The sequence below is a fragment of the Vitis riparia genome, chromosome 6 (genome assembly GCF_004353265.1).
Source record: "Vitis riparia cultivar Riparia Gloire de Montpellier isolate 1030 chromosome 6, EGFV_Vit.rip_1.0, whole genome shotgun sequence".
NCBI lineage: Eukaryota > Viridiplantae > Streptophyta > Magnoliopsida > Vitales > Vitaceae > Vitis > Vitis riparia.
Window position 1 is genome coordinate 13,886,176 of NC_048436.1, and position 19,861 is coordinate 13,906,036.

General features: G+C 38.2%; 1 protein-coding gene and 1 pseudogene across 1 annotated transcript; both read left to right on the forward strand.

Annotated features, from left to right (window-relative positions):
• Positions 1 to 7,003: 7,003 nt before the first annotated feature.
• On the forward strand, positions 7,004 to 8,132 carry LOC117915900 (uncharacterized mitochondrial protein AtMg00810-like; the record flags this gene model as incomplete). The annotated part of the gene is made up of 3 exons (XM_034831643.1): positions 7,004 to 7,226; positions 7,295 to 7,506; positions 7,833 to 8,132. Coding segments are annotated over 3 exons (735 nt in total), but the record flags the coding sequence as incomplete, so codon positions are not given.
• A 1,239-nt stretch (positions 8,133 to 9,371) lies between these two features.
• LOC117917008 lies at positions 9,372 to 15,158 on the forward strand (annotated as a pseudogene).
• The last annotated feature ends 4,703 nt before the right edge of the window (positions 15,159 to 19,861 follow it).

Genomic DNA, 19,861 nt, shown 5'->3' on the forward strand with positions numbered 1-19,861 from the left:
TAATTCTTTAATGTGTTTCTCTATTATTTTAAATTGGAGACTATGTGGTGAGCTGTAAGAACAAATGGATAAGTGGTGCTAGCCAGCCTTACGGAAAAGGCTAAAAAGCATGAAATCAAAGAGCGATGTCTGATGTTCCTTCATGCAAAATTTGTGGGCCATGATTTCTCAAGTTGTGATATGGTACGTCAAACCTAGTATAATGGCATCATGGTCAAAGCCTTTGTTTCATTTAATTATCATATTACAGTGTCCTACTAACCTATTAATGGCAATGTCATCAATATGTGTGTAGCTATTTTTTCCCGTTTGATACAACAACCATTGGCACGTGCACGTGGTCAACATTCCAGCTTCAAGGGTCGAAATCTTATCTTTGTTGCCTTTAAGAAGGGGTAACGGGATAAGTGTCGTATCAAGATGCTTGTCTGAGGCAATTGATAAAGCATTCCATGCTCATGGCATGCTCAGGCGATTGGAGGTCTCAAAATTCCAGTATGTGCAATCCCAAATTGTGCAACAACCAAATGGGTAGATTACTTTAACCGTTATAATTTTATGTATCATTAAATATGTGGTACTGATGTATTTGTCTTTTATGCTTGATGTATGCATATGATTGGTGTAATGCAATTGGTGGTGTAGATATGATTGTGGCATGTTCGCAATAGAGTACATGGAACATTGGAACGGGGCAACACTAGCACATTCAATCGCGGAGGCAAGTGCAACCAAGACTTTAGAAATTGGTTTATTTGAATTTTTACCAAACCAACCTATGATTTTGGTGTGTGTTGTGCAGGACAAGATGCATCTATATCGATTAAGGCTGGTCATTACTTTGGTTACTAATGCAGCAAACAATGCTAGAGATAAGGTCTTGAAGGCATGTCAAATTTGATTAATAGAGGCCACCTTGGACAGACAAGGAAAATGATGGGACCGTACTTGCATGAGAGTGGTGTTGGTGGTGCTGGCAGTGCATAATTAGAAGGTGGTGCCCTCTTTTTTTTTCTGTTGTATGTTTCTCTGGAAAATTTATATTTGAGGGAATTACCTTTCCAATAAAAAATATTCAGGCATAAAAGTAGACTTTTTCCTGGAATCACAATTAAATACATATGAACTAAGCCAATAGATTAGTGTCCTTGTGAGTTTTGATAAGAGAAGACACACACTAGAATGAATACCCTGTGAAGTATTTTATTTTTATTTTTTTTTCTGTGATAAATACCTTGTCAAGTGATTTTGATAGTTTATTACTGAAAACTTTATACCTGAATTATATCTGCTGAAACATATAGAGGCTTATTGTTTGAATATTTGAGCATGTAGGCTTTATCAGTGGAAATTTAATGGTCTAGAATCTGGAGGTGGTTCGTAAGCTGGGAAAGCACTGAGAAAAGAAGAACAAGAAAATACCAAGGTTCTCCTCATTAATGCGATCTCACTTGCACATGCCAGTTGTAAGTTCTCATTTCTTGGATGGTTTGGATCTTTATGTTAAAGTTGTTAGTATCATGTGAAAGGAGCTACCATCATACTATTGACTTCCTTTTTTTGTTGTGTTGTGAATTTCATTAGGTGCTTCTGTTTTCTGCTACTTTCAACGATACAGATAAAAATTACGTTACAAGAAAAGCTTCCTACCATCAAATGTTTGTAAAGAAAGAATAACAATCCTTGCAGGCTGTGAAGCAGTGTAAGGTGAAATGCCCTGATGCATTTTCCAAGATGGTTGTGATTAAAGACAAAAATTTTGAATTAGGACATAAGCTGGGGCAAACAATTATTTCTGTCAGTATGAAGAATAGTGTAGGAATGTTACACAAAGCACTTGTGGATTTTTGAGTAATTTTTTTATTCCTTGTACTGATAATGAATTTCCATGATGGTAATTGCTTCGAATTTGTCTGTGAAGGTGAATTTAGACATCAACTATGATCTGCCACTTAAATATGGGACACAGGTAAAGCCTAACTATGAGGTGTACTTGCATAGAAATGGGAGGGCATGACGTTTTGGCAGTAGAGGGTATGTTCTTGATGTCATGCTTATGTCGTTGTTACTTTATGCTTGACGTAATACTTCCTCCATTGAAATGTAATTATTATGCCTCTTTGTTTGTTGTTGATCCCATGATTAGTTGTTGTTTCAAATATGGGAAATCAATAATGTAGTTTGATTCTCCTATTGCCAATCATTTAAAGCTCAAATTCTAAATTGTTGTATTCCCCCACCAAAAAAAAAAAAAGTAGAGCATTCTAACGAATTTGTTTTACATGATTCTACATGAGTTGTTTTTAATTGGTTGTGCAGTGAGAAGGACAACATCCTGATCTCAAAAATTGAAAATCATTTTGGGGTTCAGATAGTAGAGGTCAAGTCTCCTTTATGATTGATTTGGTTGAGCATGAATTTATATAGGATAGTAGAAATTTTTCACACATATTTTGGACATCATCCGGAGTACTACATGTTTGACCAAACCGGGCCATGATTTTGGTGTGTTGTGCAGGATAAGATGCATCTATATCGATTGAGGTTGGTCGTTACCTTGGTTACTAGTACCGTAAACAATGCTAGAGAGAACGTCATGAAGGCAAGTCAAATGTGATTAATAGAGGCCACCTGCAACATGGAAGGTCACTGATGGGACCTTACTTGCATGAGAGGGGGGCTGGTGGTGCCGGCAGTCCATAATCAAAAGATGGAGCCCTCTATGCTATCGTGATGCTCAAATCAGTTTAAGGTTGCACTATTATTATGTACTATATTTTCTGTGTTTTAGATAAAACTACTTCTTAGCTTCATGTCACCTTCTTTTCCCTTCTTTTTATTCTCATCATTATTGGTATTATTTTATTTTTTTCTTAATTGTAGGCGACAATTGGAAAACAAGATGGTTGACAACCATAAAAACATGAGCAATGTTACACTTCGGAATCGTGGCTGTTGGAGAAAGGGATGTGATCATAAGACATTCTCATCATGACTCAGACTTTATAATATAACTGTTCCTATTTTGATTTTTGTTTGTAAATTTAGGCATGCTCAATACCAGGGCCCTCTAAAAACTATATAGATACATCATAATTGGTTTTTTGGTTTACCATTTTTACTTTGGGCACCCATTGCATACTTCCGATATATTTGGGTTGTGTCCCCCCTTCTGTTAGGTGCTTTTAGATTAATTTACCACTGACTATAAAAAATACATTGGTATATGAAATTTTGGTTAAGCTAAAGAGGTTACTCCATGACCTCTTTGCAGGTGCGTAGTTCTAAGAGAACCATGCAATATGAGAAACTATTGCCTAGGTTGAAGAAATTGCTTTCTGTTGAAATTTGGCATTCAAAGTTAGGGTTTTAATTTAGGAAAGTATTTTAGGAATAAAAAAGGAGAGATCATTTAGGATGATTCAGTTTCCTAATTTTAGGAGAGAATCAAGCTAGATTGATATTTTCTTATTCAGTCATTTGTGTATATATATGTGTATGGTGTGTACCTAAAATATCAATAAAGAAATTCAGAAATTCTTCATGGTATCAGAGCCAGTTTTCTGAAACCCTAATCCCTTCTGGCCACCTCTTATTCAGGTCATCATTCATTCCAGCCAAATCTCTCTGGCCATCTCTCAGTCCGACCATCTCTTTCTCTGGCCATCTCTCATTCCGGTCATCAGTCCCTGTTCTCAGAGCCAATGGAGAAAACGTTTTCCGATCGGTCGAATCGTCGTCAGAAAACATTCATCGTCGGCAACTTTTCCGATGAACTTTTCCAGCTAACTTCCCGACGACGGTTTTTTTTTCACACCGCAAAGAGCGCCTGGAGGAGATCTCCAATTTTTCCCAAAGCACCGAAGCTAGAAAACCATCCACGCACCGTCCACGTGCGTATTTCCGGCCGGCAACTGCATCTCATGCGCTGGCACGTGAGGGCGCGTGAGCCACTTTCCGGCGACGCACTTCCTCCTCCAGGCTCGCCTAACGCCGACCAGCCACCCTTTTTACCTGTTTCTGCCATCCGAGCCCTACACGTGCCTCTTTTGGGGTTCTTTTGCCTCCGCGGGCCCTCCAATCAGTTTTTCCGGCGTCCTCCAACTATTTTTTCTCAACTCCAATCCCTGCACGTGCCTTGGGAAGTGTTCTTCTACCTTTCCGGTCCATGACAAAATACGGAATGGCATCATCACAAGTATCCAGCGTCACGTCACCAGAATCAGGAGGCAGATCTGAAATTCCAAACCTTGGTGGTAGTGATTCCTCTCCTATTCTCATCACATGACACAAATTAAATGGCCATAACTATTTACAATGGTCACAATCTGTGTTGCTGTTCATTTGCGGTAAAGGAAAGGATTAGTACCTCACTGGAGAAGCAGCCATGCCAGAAACTACAGAACCGGGTTTTAGGAAGTGGAAGATTGAAAACAGCATGATCATGTCATGGCTTATCAATTCCATGAACAATGACATAGGTGAAAATTTCTTGTTGTTTGGGACTGTAAAGGACATATGGGATGTAGTCAAAGAAACTTACTCAAGTTCTGAAAATACTTCAGAACTTTTTCAGGTTGAATCAGCCCTACATGACTTCTGCCAAGGAGAGCAGATAGTTACTCAGTATTACAACACACTCACAAGGTATTTGCAGCACCTTGACTTATTCGAGACTCACTCGTGGAAATGTTCTGATGATGCAGCAACATATAGGAAAATTGTGGAACAAAAGAGACTGTTCAAGTTTTTTCTAGGACTAAACAGGGAATTGGATGATGTTAGAGGCCGAATCATGGGCATTAAACCCCTGCCAAGTCTCAGGGAGGCTTTTTCAGAGGTTAGGCATGAAGAAAGTAGAAAGAAAGTGATGATGGGATCCAAAGAGCAACATGCCCCAACATTGGATGCCTCTGCCCTTGCTGCTCGGTCATTTAATAGTAGTGGTGGAGATCGTCAGAAACGGGATAGGCCTTGGTGTGATTATTGTAAGAAACTAGGCCAATATAAGGAGACTTGCTGGAAGCTTCATGGCAAACTGGCTGATTGGAAACCAAAGCCACTGTTTGACAGAGATGGCAGAGCACACGTGGCTGCCAACTCTAAGAGCACATCTGTTCCCGAGCCGAGTCCATTCAACAAAGAGCAGATGAAGATGCTACGGAAACTATTAAGCCAAGTTGGCAGTGGCAGTACTACCGATGTAGCATTCACTGCTAATCGAGGAGGAATGAAGCCGTGGATAGTGGACACAGGTGCTTCTGATCACATGACAGGAGATGCTGCCATTCTTCAAAATTACAAGCCAAGTAATGGTCATTCATCCGTCCATATTGCTGATGGTTCAAAGTCAAAAATTGTCGGGACAGGTTCTATAAAACTTACTAAAGACTTATATCTTGACTCTGTCCTCCATGTTCCAAACTTGGATTGTAATCTTTTGTCCATTAGCAAATTGGCCCGTGATCTCCAATGTGTTACTAAATTTTATCCAAACTCGTGTGTTTTTCAGGACTTGAAATCGGGGAAGATGATTGGCAGTGCTGAACTGTGTTCCGGGCTCTACCTCCTCTCATGTGGCCAATTCTCAAACCAAGTCTCTCAAGCAAGTTGCGTACAGTCTCAGAGTATGTTAGAGTCTTTCAATTCTGTGTCAAATTCTAAGGTCAATAAAGATAGTGAGATTATAATGTTACACTATCGCCTTGGTCATCCTAGCTTTGTTTACCTTGCAAAATTGTTTCCCAAATTATTTATCAATAAAAATCCAGCATCTTTTCACTGTGAAATTTGTCAATTTGCAAAGCATACTCGAATAGTATATCCTCAAATCCCATACAAACCTTCGACTGTTTTCTCTCTAGTACATAGTGATGTGTGGGGTTCCTCCCGGATAAAAAATATTTCTAGCACTTGATGGTTTGTGACATTCGTTGATGATCATACACGGGTAACATGGGTTTTCCTTATGAAAGAAAAGTCAGAGGTCGGGCACATTTTTCAAACCTTCAATCTTATGGTTCAAAATCAATTCAATTCCAAAATTCAAGTCCTCAAGTCAAATAATGCAAAGGAATACTTTACTAGTAGTCTCAGTACTTATCTTCAAAATCACGGCATTATCCACATAAGTTCTTGCGTTGACACCCCACAACAAAATGGGGTGGCTGAACGCAAGAATAGACATTTCTTGGAGGTTGCCCGGTGCCTTATGTTTTCCTCTAATGTTCCAAACTATTTATGGGGGGAGGCTATTCTCACAGCTACCTATTTGATTAACCGTATGCCATCCAGAGTGCTTACCTTTCAATCCCCACGTCAATTTTTCTTAAAACAATTTCCTCACACCCGTGCAACCTCTTCTGATTTACCACTCAAAGTATTTGGTTGCACGACATTCGTTCATGTGTATCCTCAAAATCGTAGCAAATTTGCTCCTCGAGCCAATAAGTGCATTTTCCTAGGGTATTCTCCAACCCAAAAATGGTACAAATGTTATTCTCCAACCAACAAAAGATTTTACACCACCATGGATGTCTCTTTCTTTGAACATGTCTTCTTCTATCCCAAATCTCATGTTCAGGGGGAGAGCATGAATGAACATCAAGTTTGGGAGTCTCTTCTTGAGGGTGTACCTTCTTTTCACTCAGAGTCACCAAATCCTTCCCAATTCGCGCCCACTGAGTTGTCCACACCCATGCCGTCATCAGTCCAGCCAGCCCAGCACACAAATGTTCCTTCTCCCGTGACCATCCAGTCTCCCATGCCTATTCAACCTATAGCCCCACAAGTTGCTAATGAGAACTTACAAGTTTACATCAGGAGGAGGAAAAGATAGGAATTAAAGCACGGATCACAATCAACATGTGGCCAATATATCGACTCCAATTCAAGTCTTCCTGAAGAGAACATAGGTGAGGATAGGGTTGGAGAGGTGTTAATTCCCAGCATTGATGATTCTACTCTACCGATTGCATTGAGGAAGTGTGTTAGGAGATGTACAGATCATCCAATTGGGAATTATGTTATGTATGAAGGGTTATTACCATCTTACAGAGCATTTGCTACTTCTCTTGATGATACTCAGGTTCCCAACACAATACAAGAGGCATTCAAAATTTTAGAATGGAAGAAGGTAGTACAAGATGAGATTGATGCACTTGAGAAGAATAGGACGTGGACTATCACAGATTTGCCGGTTGGGAAGAGGCCCATGGGGTGCAAGTGGATTTTCACCATAAAATACAAAGCAGATGGATTAGTCGAGAGATTCAAGGCTCGTTTGGTAGCTAGAGGGTTTACACAATCCTATGGGATAGACTATCAGGAGACTTTGCTCCTGTTGCAAAACTGAACACTATCAGGATTCTTCTCTCATTGGCTGTCAATCAAGATTGGTGCTTGCAACAACTGGACATAAAAAATGCGTTTCTAAATGGTGACCTAGAAGAGGAAGTCTACATGAAAATACCACCTAGTTTCGAAGGAAGTATGGTAAAGAATCAGGTTTGCAAACTCCAAAAATCCTTGTACGGCCTTAAACAATCTCCCCGAACCTGGTTTGATAGATTCACAAAAGCAGTCCTGAAACTGGGCTACAAACAAGGTCAGGCTGATCATACTCTATTTGTCAAGAAGTCTCATGCCGGGAAAATGGCCATATTGATAGTCAATGTCGATGATATTATTCTATCTGGGAATGATATGGAGGAATTACAGAATTTGAAGAAGTATTTGTCAGAAGAGTTTGAAGTTAAAGACCTTGGACATTTGAAATATTTCCTTGGTATGGAAGTGGCTAGATCAAGGAAGGGAATTGTAGTCTCTCAAAGAAATACATACTCGATCTTCTTAAGGAGACCGGTATGCTTGGATGCAAACCAATTGATACTCCTATGGATAGTCAGAAGAAACTTGGTATCGAGAAAGAAAGTACACCGGTAGACAGGGGGAGATATCAGCGGCTCGTCGGGCGCTTGATTTATCTCTCACACACTCGGCCAGATATTGGCTTTGCAGTGAGTACTGTAAGTCAATTCATGCACAGCCCCACTGAGGAACACATGGAAGCAGTCTACAGGATTCTTAGATATTTAAAAATGACACCAGGGAAAGGTCTATTCTTCAGAAAGACAGAGAACTGGGACACTGAAGTATACTTAGATGTGGATTGGGCAGGAAACATCATTGACAGGTGGTCCACTTTTGGATATTGTTCTTTTGTCTGGGGAAATCTTGTTACCTGAAGGAGTAAGAAGCAATCAGTTCTAGCCAAAAATAGTGCAGAAGCTGAGTATAGAGCTCTTGCACAGGGAATCTGTGAAAAGATTTGGATAAAAAGGGTTCTTAGTGAACTGGGACAAACGAGTTCATCTCCAATTCTGATGATGTGTGATAATCAAGCAGCTATAAGCATAGCAAAGAACCCCATGCATCATGACAGGACCAAGCACGTTGAGATTGACAGACACTTCATCACAGAGAAGGTGACTAGTGAGACGGTTAAATTGAACTATGTTCCTACCAAGCACCAAACCGCAAACATCCTCACCAAAGCTTTACCTAGGTCTAACTTCTAAGACTTAACTTGCAAGCTGGGATTATATGATATATATTCTCCAGCTTGAGGGGGAGTGTTGAAATTTGGCATTCAAAGTTAGGGTTTTAATTTAGGAAAGTATTTTAGGAATAAAAAAAGGAGATATCATTTAGGATGATTCAGTTTCCTAATTTTAGGAGAGAATCAAGCTAGATTGATATTTTCTTATTCAGTCATTTGTGTATATATATGTGTATGGTGTGTACCTAAAATATCAATAAAGGAATTCAGAAATTCTTCACTTTCTATTCTGCCTACTATTTGGCCAAGCTAATTCTGCTATATGAGATGTGAAGTTGGAATTTTTAAGTAAGATTTTGATTATTTATTTTTATGTTGCTTGTCAAGCTTTTCTGGTTATTTTAAGTTATTCGATACCATTAGTGGGAAACTCGTAGTGAATTGTCCTTTTATAGCAATGCTAGACTAAGGAAGTGCCATTGGTTTACTACTTTGATAGTCCACTTTCAAAATTTTTGTGAAAAAATGAGACTGAAAAAAAAAATTATATCAACTAATGCATTAAGGTGCAAGACTAATAGTGATCAATAAAAATATTTTGTAGGGCATGATCAAAAGTTTCAATTAAAAGCAATATAAAGTTGGGGTCACATTTAGTGTCATTTATGTAGAACAATACGGATTAAGTTGTTTCTATCCTTATAAATGAATTTTAGTCTTCTAAACCGGTTTAGTTTATGTAGTTAATTTTTATGATTCTTGAATATTTGACTCTTACAGGGATGCCATTATAAATTATTTGAAGTCCTCTATGTGTGTTGGGGTGGGGGTGGTTGGAGGGTTTGTTGGATGCTGCTTTGTTATTAGTGATTGTTGTAATTTAATGCTACTTGTTTGGATGTTTATAGTCTTCAACACATTTGCCCATCCCTTTATAAGCTCATATATGAAAATCAATTTTTCCCCCTAGCCTGGGCCAAGGGGCTCCCTCATTTAGTGTTATATAAAACGGAATCGTACCAACCAAACATATCATCTCTATCTCGGCTTAATTCAAGGTGAATAACTAAACCCCATTTATTTTTGGAGAAGTTGTGGTTCATTAATGAAGGTTTTCTTGCATATAGAACCTACAATGATCCAGGGTCATTTGATGTATTTAGTTGCATGGTTGGATTGGTGAAAAGCTAAATGTCCTCATTCTTAATCACCAAGTAGGATATTTAGAAGACAGGTTTTGTTTTCGAGTTTCCTTTTTGAGTTGTAAATGTTTTAACTTTTTTGCTTTTGTCTTATTTGTTGACAGCTTCAACTGATGATGGAAAGTTTCTTCTTGGTACATGGAACTGTAGACGTCCTACTTGCATAGATGATATCATCTCTCTTAATGCTGGTGATGTTTGGAAGGGGAGCACCACTTATATAGGAAAGTTGAGGTATGTGTACATGTTATATGAGGTGGCTATTTCTCATTGATGATGTTGGCCCCGCTTTAGAAACTCAAATATTTAGAAAATGGGTCCATTCATTTCAAATTGAAGTTGACCTGGACCTTCCTTAACACAGATCTGGACCTTTTCAAGTGGTGCCACAACCTCAAAAATCTACCATCATATGTTGTATCTATGTCAAAAAAATGTCTTTCATGATTCACCATTAGTAATGTCAAATATATTGTTAGGATTTTGAAGTGTAGGATTTTGAAGGGTTGGATTTTGTAATATTTTGCAATTCCAGGACTATGAAATTTGAGTGATTTTTATGGTCAAGTTCAAAGAAGCTCTTGATATCAATTGTTTTTTTAACATATAAGATTTTGAAGATTGACTCCAATTTGAGCAAAAGTGTTGGATTCCTCATGACTAAGGGTCTACTTAACTTGAAATTTGTACTAAAACAATAAGCTGCAGTTTTGAAGGCTCTCTCCTAAAATTAAGCTGAATCCAAATGCTTTTTTTAGAAAAAAATTTCTATTTTTGTTTTCAAATATTTTGTTGGCCTCAAACTTTCAAAAATGGGCTGATTGATTGTGAAATGGGCTGGTTAATCCAACTTCAAAACTCAGCCTCAATCAATTGGCATCCACTCGATGGATTGAGGTTTATCTCAATTGATAGAGGCAATGAGTATTGATGAGTATTGATGAGTAACTTTTATATAAATGTGTAATATGCATAAAAGCACTTGCACATTGCACTTGATGATGTCTTTTAATGTTTTTGTACTATAAAATTCCAATTTTTTTTTTATTGTTTAACTCTTAAGAGCATAGAAATTGGGCAAAACTGTGAAATATAACAAAACCATAGAATCTGAAACTTAATGAAAACATGTGTATGGCAAAAGCAATAAAATTAGAAACCTGTCTACCCCACCAAGTTTTTGAGTCATGGGCTTGATTGTTTATGTGGATTTGACAGAGGCTATTGTATCCCAGAACATTGTTAGACTTTTGTTTTGCATAGAGAAAGCACTTGTGTGTGGGTTGGGGCAGGGGTGGGAGGGGAGGGGAGCAGAACACTTGATAAATAAATTTTTGAACCTGGGTTTAGTAGTTTCTGTAATGTTCTGTATCCTAAACTCTCATAGCAAGCATCAAATTTTAAAGCTTTTACTACATTCTTTACCTCAAGTTCGATTTTGTTTGGGCTTCCTGATCATGATAGTTCAACTCCATTTTTTAACTTTGAACCTTGGCTCTCAATAAGTGAAGCATGGGATTTATTGCTTTATTTATTTATTTTTTTTTCTCATTGTGGTAATCCCCTTTTGTAGTTCCACTTTATTTGTTGAGAGACTTATTGTCTTTGCATGTGTTGAAGGAATCTTTTTCTCATGAAGGTAGTTTCTTCACAAATCATGGGATCCTCTATGTTCTTAAATATGGATCATATTTGTTAGTCAAAAGGTTTAAGTAACATATTATGGGTTTCCCCCTTTTCTTTTTGGTTTTCAGCTTCTATGCCATTTTTTAGCTTAAAAAGAAAATATTGATGCCAGGTTTGACTTTCTCAAATGAGCTTATTTCTAGATATGAGGGTCTTCACTGCGATTTTGCTTGCCTTCTGTACAGGGGGTGTTTTCTTAATCAATATTTAAATTTCATGTTAGATGATTGGAACTAGAATAGTAATCATAATTTACCTAATGCTGCTCTTTTTTTTTTCATTTGAAACCATGGGTTCAGTTTTAGTTCCTCCAAAAATTGGAAAATAAAAAATTTTGAAAATTGAGATCATTGTTGTTGTTAATAGTTTATTACAGAAGCAGCCTATAAAATGAATTTCTGCCTATTTAATTCCAAATACTACACCTTGCAATGTCTTACAAAAACTAGGTGATATCTGAAACTTCTTTAATCAGGGAAAATATGATGAAGTAGGTGTAAAGGGAAGGTCATTAGAATTACAGAGAGAGGAGTAGATGACATACTAACGGTGTAGAAACAAAGAAGATGTTGGGATTGCAGTGCCAATGAGAAGTGACTATCAATAGGCCTTAGAATAGATGGATCTAAGAGGCGGACTTTTGGTGCATGCGTAACTTTGTATTAGAAAAACTAAATGTGACTGTTGTTTGGGAGGTGAAGAATTTGGAGCTACTTGGCACTTGCTAGTGCCTTTTTTGACACACCAATCTTCAGAGGGAGTGACAGGATTGGAAACTTTGGAATGTTGGTCCTTTGCGAGATCATAAGAGAGTGAAGTGGAAACAGATTCATCATGCTTTTTGCTCAAAATAAAATTTGCTTCTGTGTTTTGCCATTTCTTGTATATCACTCTTCTTTCATAAATATGGTGTTATGTATCTGAATAAGGTGTCTGCTTGCTCTGTTATTTGCGCCTCTAGGGAGTTATTCCAGGCCTGGTTCGATTGTTTCCTTGGACTTTGAACACCCCTTCTCATCTTTCTTCCATTTTTTTTTGTCTTTAAAAACATAGTTATATTATTGTTGGTCTTTTCTTTTATTTGCATCCTCCACTTTTGATGATAGAGTGATTTTGATCATGAATGCCTTGAATTGGTATATTGCCTAGATGTCCCTTCCAGATTTATAAATATGTAAATGATGTCTTCTTGTTTGTCTAGGAATAGGAAACCCCAAAGTTTTTGTTTTTCGTCGATGTTTGAAACAAAGCTTTTGTTCCTACAGTGCCACAATGGACACACACTCTATTCAAGCTGTAAAGCAAGGGTACTCAACAAATGTTCCATTTGTAGGCAACAGCTCGGTGATATAAGGTGTCTAGCTTTGGAGAAGATGGTCGAATCACTTGAACTGCATTGCAAGAATGAGGAGTTTGGATGCCCTAAGATCATCCCTTACCACACCAAGCTCATGCATGAAGACTCGTGTAACTTCTGGCCATACATTTCCCCATAGTATGGATGTTCGTGCTCTGTTGTTGGGGATATTCCACTCCTTGTTTCTCACCTGATAGATTATAACAAGGCAGTCATGCTCTATGGCTGCAAGTTCAAACTTGAATTTTTGATAGAAGATCTTTATAAATACCAAAGCTACAAATGGGATGTAACTGTAAGTACTTTTTTTACATTGCCATAAATTTAGATTCATAAAACGTAAGCTTTAGATAAGCACCTTGGCACCATACATTAAGAGTGATGCCAAAAACAATGCATACATGATTCACAGGCTACTGAAAAACAGTCCCAGTAGGATAACATGGTTGGTTGTTGGATTATGGCAAATAATGGAACTTTCTCTTTTGCCTTTTCAGATCATCAATTGTTTTGACAAACACTTCTGTCTCCATGCTGAAGCCTTCCTTATAGGGTCAATTCCCGTTTACATGGCATTCCTCAACCTGATAGGCAACCAAGCAGAGGCCGGCAACTACAACTACAACCTAGAGATAGGTGGAAATGGGCGGAAGCTTACTTTTGAGGGCATCCCACGAAGCATTAGAGAGAGTAAAAGGAGTAGTTTGGAGAGTGCAGACAGCCTCATTGTGTTGGGAGGCATGGCGTTTTCCTTAGGAGGAGAGACGAGAATGCCCATGCTTCGGGTTATAGGTCGGATATGGAAAGCCTAGATTCTAGGATAAAACTAGTTGATTGATTGATACAAAGGTTTTTGAGATTCATCCCTTTGTAATTTATCTTCTTTTCACTTTATAAACATGTAATGTATCTTTTTTTCACTCTGTAAACAAAGACGAAGAATCATGAACAGAATATGAAACGACTGATTGTGTAGATTCGTGGATTGAATTAATCCATTCAGTGGCACATGATATAAAAATTGTTGATTTTACAAATATTTATATTATTTTTTTTCCTATAGTACTTATTTCATGTCTTATACCTAGACCTAGACTCTTTTTTTTTTTTTCATTTGAAATCATGGGTTTAGTTTTAGTTCCTCTAAAAATTGGAAAATAAAAAATAAAAAATTTTGAAAATTGAGATCATTGTTGTTGTTAACAATTTATTACAGAAGCAGCTACCCTGGCAAAAGGTTCATATTGTCCATGAAGCAGTGGAAATTGAAACCCAGTTCATTTGTGAAGCCCTGCCTTGTGCATTGATTGGCATGAACGCAACACTCATGAGACATTACATAAAAATTTTCGCTGACCGCCTTTTGGTATATTTCCATTTTGTTCGTTTGAGATTTTTTAGCCAAATTGTTTGGTAGATTTATTCGCTTAAACTGTTTTGTTTTTCTTTTCTCAAGGTTGCCCTTGGGTATGAGAGGAAATACAACGTGGAAAATCCATTTGATTGGATGGAGTTTATTTCTTTGCAGTGAGTATTGATGAGTGCATGTCTTGGATTCTAATTTTATGTTGTTGAACTCTATTAAAATGCTATTTATTTCAAAAACATGTACATCTTGGAGGTCTTGCTTACTAGGTTTTGGACTCAAAAATGGGTTTTTAATCATTCAATAATAGGAGACATTCCACATGCTCAACCAAGTTGTGCTTCCACTAGAGGGTGCTTCTTTTGACACCTCTCATGTTTTACATCATGATAATTTTAAACTATCTAATTTAGAGCTTTCCACCATTTTTTTTTTACACATTTGAGTAAAACTATTCAGTCTTATCATCCTAACCTTAATTAATAGATGTCTTCTTCTAGGACCCTCAAATATTAATTTTTATCTTCCGTTCATGTATGTACAAAACAAGTTGCTCAAGGCTAGATCTTGTAATTATCCCATTAGTTAAAGTTTTCATATGGGGATGTGCAAGATGGAATCTGGAACTATAGGATGAAAGTGATGGTTAGAAGCTGATTTCCTTGAGTTTAAGGACATGTTGGAAGTGGATTCCTCTAAGAAAAAGATCAAAATTCCTTCTCTTATTTAACTTATCATGCTTTGACTTTTTAGCCTATGTGTTTTTTTATGACTGTTGCTCCAAGCCCTGGTTGCCGGATAACCATTACTTTTTCTTCCACTTTCTACTTGGCTTGATTTCCTTGATTTTTTGTCCTATTTGTTTGATTGAGCAAGGGTAATGCAAACTTCTTTCAGAGAAGAATGGGTGATTATCAAAAGGCATCTGTAATGTCAAGCCTATATGGTGGAAAGAATTATGTCTTCAAGATAGATGAGGACTTTTAGTCATTAGTTCATCAAACCCTCAAGTATATTGAATGGATGCTGAAGCTGAATTTTGTTACTATTGTTTGTGGTAACATCTGCTTACACTGAACTTTGTTTTCACCTATCTTCATCCCCTACCTACCCTAACCACCTTACTTTTTTAAGAGCACTGTCCCACAATGTAAAGAACAGTGGGCAAAAATCTGAAAATAAAGGGTTGGGATTGTATTTGAGTGTTTGGGGTTTGGTGGTGGGCACTATGAGGAAGATGGGGAAAAGAAAAACCTAAAAGATTGGATGATGATTTATGGTTTGAACTTTGAAGAGGCTGCTCACTTTATTTCCTCGCAGGGAAAGAACTTGTTTCATGGCTTGTCATACAATTATATACATTTTTTTTCCCATTTTTTCATTCAATTTTATTCCTTGTCCTCATTCATTTTGTTTATAATTTAAAGGGTCAATGTACTACAATGGAGTTTACCATATGTTATATCACTACAATTCTTATGTTGCAGTATGGGGTAACATTACATGGGCCCATTCCATATCTTATGTTCTTGTCAAATGGGTTAATCTTGGTCATGCTCTTAATCCAACTGATCCTTGTGACGTCAATGGTTGTTGGACTGGTTCTGCCACAATACTTCCCAGAGAAGAACCTGTCATTATATACATTGGAGCAGATACTAAAATCTGACAATTCCAAAATAGGGCACTGGCCAAGAACATATCTGATACACTCCATAGAGAATGGATGAAATCACCCCATAATCTTATAATGACTCCTATTGATGGCATTGATGCAAGCAATTTCAGAAACCCTATCACTACTTGGCAAGCCTTACTCAAAGTATGGAGAATTCTTGGTGGAAGCCTGAGAAATGGTCATGGCACAACACTTTTTTTTCGAAGTAGAGACTTTGTGAACTGGAATAAGAGCCAAACCCTTTTTCATTCATCCAATAAAACTGGAATGTGGGAGTGTGCAGACTTCTATTCACTGTCGAATGTGCATAAATTGTTTACTTTTAACCCTTATAGCTCTAAAATGTGTATATAAAATTAAGAAGAACCCATATATTTATATATAGCATCTCGAGTTTTTTGTTATATCTAATCTAATATAGGATATCACACATCCCTTCCAATGAACCATTGTAACAAATGAAAAGATGATACATGGCTTCGATGTGTTCATTTGCAATGAAGATCGTCTGATTCACCAATAAAATATATTATTGTTAAACCTAGTATGCTCTTTTACATAAAGTATATTTATGTTATGAATTTTGATTTCAATGAGCATAGCAAATGGAAAATGCCATCATTCACTATGAACCATTTTTCACTTTCCTATATACATTTACTATTTTACAACAGAAAATGGTAAGCCTACAAAGTAGATGTACAATTGAGATGAACCATTTCTCCACTGGTCTAACTAGACATAATGAAAATTGAGAAATTCATGCAACATCTAACATTACATGTTAGCTTAAGTATAAATTTCAAATATGCTAAAATTTAATTTGGAAAGAGTTTAAATTTAATTTCCATACATATAGTTGGTAGCCTTACATTGCAAATAAAATAGATTTGAAGACGAAGCACATAATGGACCAGTAAGGGTAGGAGAGGAAGGCCCGAGGCTTGGGAGAGGTTGAGTTGAGGTTTAGCTAAGGTAGTATATAGGGGCCCTTAAGATAGTACCTAAAGGCCACTAAGGTAGTACCTCAAGACCACTAAGATAGTACCTAAGGTACAATCCTTAAAAAGCACTTGGGGACCACTTGAGAACTCAAGAGAAGCACATAAGGGGATGGTGTAAGGGTAGGAGAGGAAGACCCAAGGCTTGGGAGAGGTTGAGTTGAGGTTTAGCTAAGGTAGTACCTAGGGGCCCTTAAGGTAGTACCTAAAGGCCACTAAGGTAGTACCTAAAAGCCACTAAGGTAGTACTTCAAGGCCACTAAGGTAGTACCTAAGGTACAGTCCCTAAAAAGCACTTGGGGACCACTTGAGCACTCAAGAGAAGCACATAAGAGGATGGTGTAAGGATAGGAGAGGCAAGCCTGAGGCTTGGAAGAGGTTGAGTTGAGGTTTAGCTAAGGTAGTACCTAGGGGGCCTTAAGGTAGTACCTAAAGGCCACTAAGGTATTACCTCAAGACCACTAAGGTAGTACTTAAGGTACAATCCCTAAAAAGCACTTGTGGACTACTTGAGAACTCAAGAGAAGCATGTAAGGGATGGTGTAAGGGTAAGAGAGGAAGACCCGAGGCTTTGGAGAGGTTGAGTTGAGGTTTAGCTAAGGTAGTACCTAGGGGCCCTTAAGATAGTACCTCAAGGCCACTAAGGTAGTACCTAAAGGCCATTAAGGTAGTACCTAAGGAACAGTAGCAAAAAACCATTGGTGGACCACTTGAAGACTTAAGAGAAGCATATAATGGCATGGTCTAAGTGTCACAAAGGAAAACCCGAGGCTTGGGAGAGGTTGAGTTGAAGTTTAGCTAAGGTAGTACCTAGGGGCCCTTAAGGTAGTACCTGAAGGCCACTAAGGTAGTACCTAAAGGCCATTAAGGTAGTACCTAAGGAATAGTAGCAAAAAACCATTGGTGGACCACTTGAGAACTCAAAAGAAACATATAATGGCATGGTCTAAGGGATACAAAGGAAGACCCGAGGCTTAGGAGAGGTTGAGTTGAAGTTTAGCTAAGGTAGTACCTAGGGGCCCTTAAAGTAGTACCTGAAGGCCACTAAGGTAGTACCTAAAGGCCATTAAGGTGGTACCTAAGGAACAGTAGCAAAAAACCATTGATGGACCACTTGAGAACTCAAGAGAAGCATATAATGGTATGGTCTAAGGGTCACAAAGGAAGACCCAAGGCTTGGGAGAGGTTGAGTTGAAGTTTAGCTAAGGTAGTACCTAGGGGCCCTTAAGGTAGTACCTGAAGGCCACTAAGGTAGTACCTAAAGGCCATTAAGGTAGTACCTAAGGAACAATAGCAAAAAACCATTGGTGGACCACTTGAGAACTCACGAGAAGCATATAATGGCATGGTCTAAGGGTCACAAAGGAAGACCCGAGGCTTGGGAGAGGTTGAGTTGAAGTTTAGCTAAGGTAGTACCTAGGGGCCCTTAAGGTAGTACCTCAAGGACACTAAGGTAGTACCTAAAGGCCATTAAGGTAGTACCTAAGGAACAGTAGCAAAAAACCATTGGTGGACCACTTGAGAACTCAAGAGAAGCATATAATGGTATGGTCTAAGGGTCACAAAGGAAGACCCAAGGCTTGGGAGAGGTTGAGTTGAAGTTTAGCTAAGGTAGTACCTAGGGACCCTTAAGGTAGTACCTGAAGGCCACTAAGGTAGTACCTAAAGGCCATTAAGGTAGTACCTAAGGAACAGTAGAAAAAAAACCATTGGTGGACCACTTGAGGACTCAAGAGAAGCATATAATGGCATGGTCTAAGGGATACAAATGAAGACCCGAGGCTTAGGAGAGGTTGAGTTGAAGTTTAGCTAAGGTAGTACCTAGGGGCCCTTAAGGTAGTACCTCAAGGCCACTAAGGTAGTACCTAAAGGCCATTAAGGCAGTACCTAAGGAACAGTAGCAAAAAACCATTGGTGGACCACTTGAGGACTTAAGAGAAGCATATAATGGCATGGTCTAAGGGTCACAAAAGAAGACCCGAGGCTTGGGAGAGGTTGAGTTGAAGTTTAGCTAAGGTAGTACCTAGGGTCCCTTAAGGTAGTACCTCAAGGCCACTAAGGTAGTACCTAAAGGCCATTAAGGTAGTACCTAAAGGCCATTAAGGTAGTACCTAAAGAACAGTAGCAAAAAACCATTGGTGGACCACTTGAGGACTCAAGAGAAACATATAATGGCATGGTCTAAGGGTTATAAATGAAGACCCGAGGCTTGGGAGAGGTTGAGTTGAAGTTTAGTTAAGGTAGTACCTAGGGGCCCTTAAGGTAGTATCTAAAAGCCATTAAGGTAGTACCTCAAGGCCACTAAGGTAGTACCTAAGGTACAGTCCCTAAATAGCACTTGGGGACCACTTAAGCACTCAAGAGAAGCACATAAGGGGATGGTGTAAGGGTAGGAGAGGAAGGTCTGAGGCTTTGGAGAGGTTGAGTTGAGGTTTAGCTAAGGTAGTACCTAGGGGCCCTTAAGGTAGTACCTAAAGGCCACTAAGGTAGTACCTCAAGGCCACTAAGGTAGTACCTAAGGTACAATCCTTAAAAAACAAGACTACTTCCCAAAATTACCTTATAAAATATTATTATTGTGCCTAAACTTGAGGTGGGTCATTGGATGAATGGTTCTATAATTGAGAAGTGCTCACCAAAATCATCAAATCAATTTCGACCCCATATGTAAAAGAGAGCCTTTATTTATCTACTTTCCCAAAAATACACTAAAATGTTCATGTTGTTCCAAAACTTGGAAGTGGGCCTTTGTATGGATGGCCATGTATTGGAGAAATGGTCAGCAAAATTATCTAATGTAAGACCTTTTTTTCCCACAAATACAGTCAGAAGTTTACATGGGTCATTTCATGAGTAGCCATATAGTTAAGAAATGCTCACCAAATCATCAATCAAATTCAAACCCATGTGAAAAAATGAGTCTGTCTCCCAAAAACACATTCTCAAATTTACTCGTTATGCCAAAACTTGACCTAAGTCATCGGAAGAATGGACTATAAATGTTGAAATGT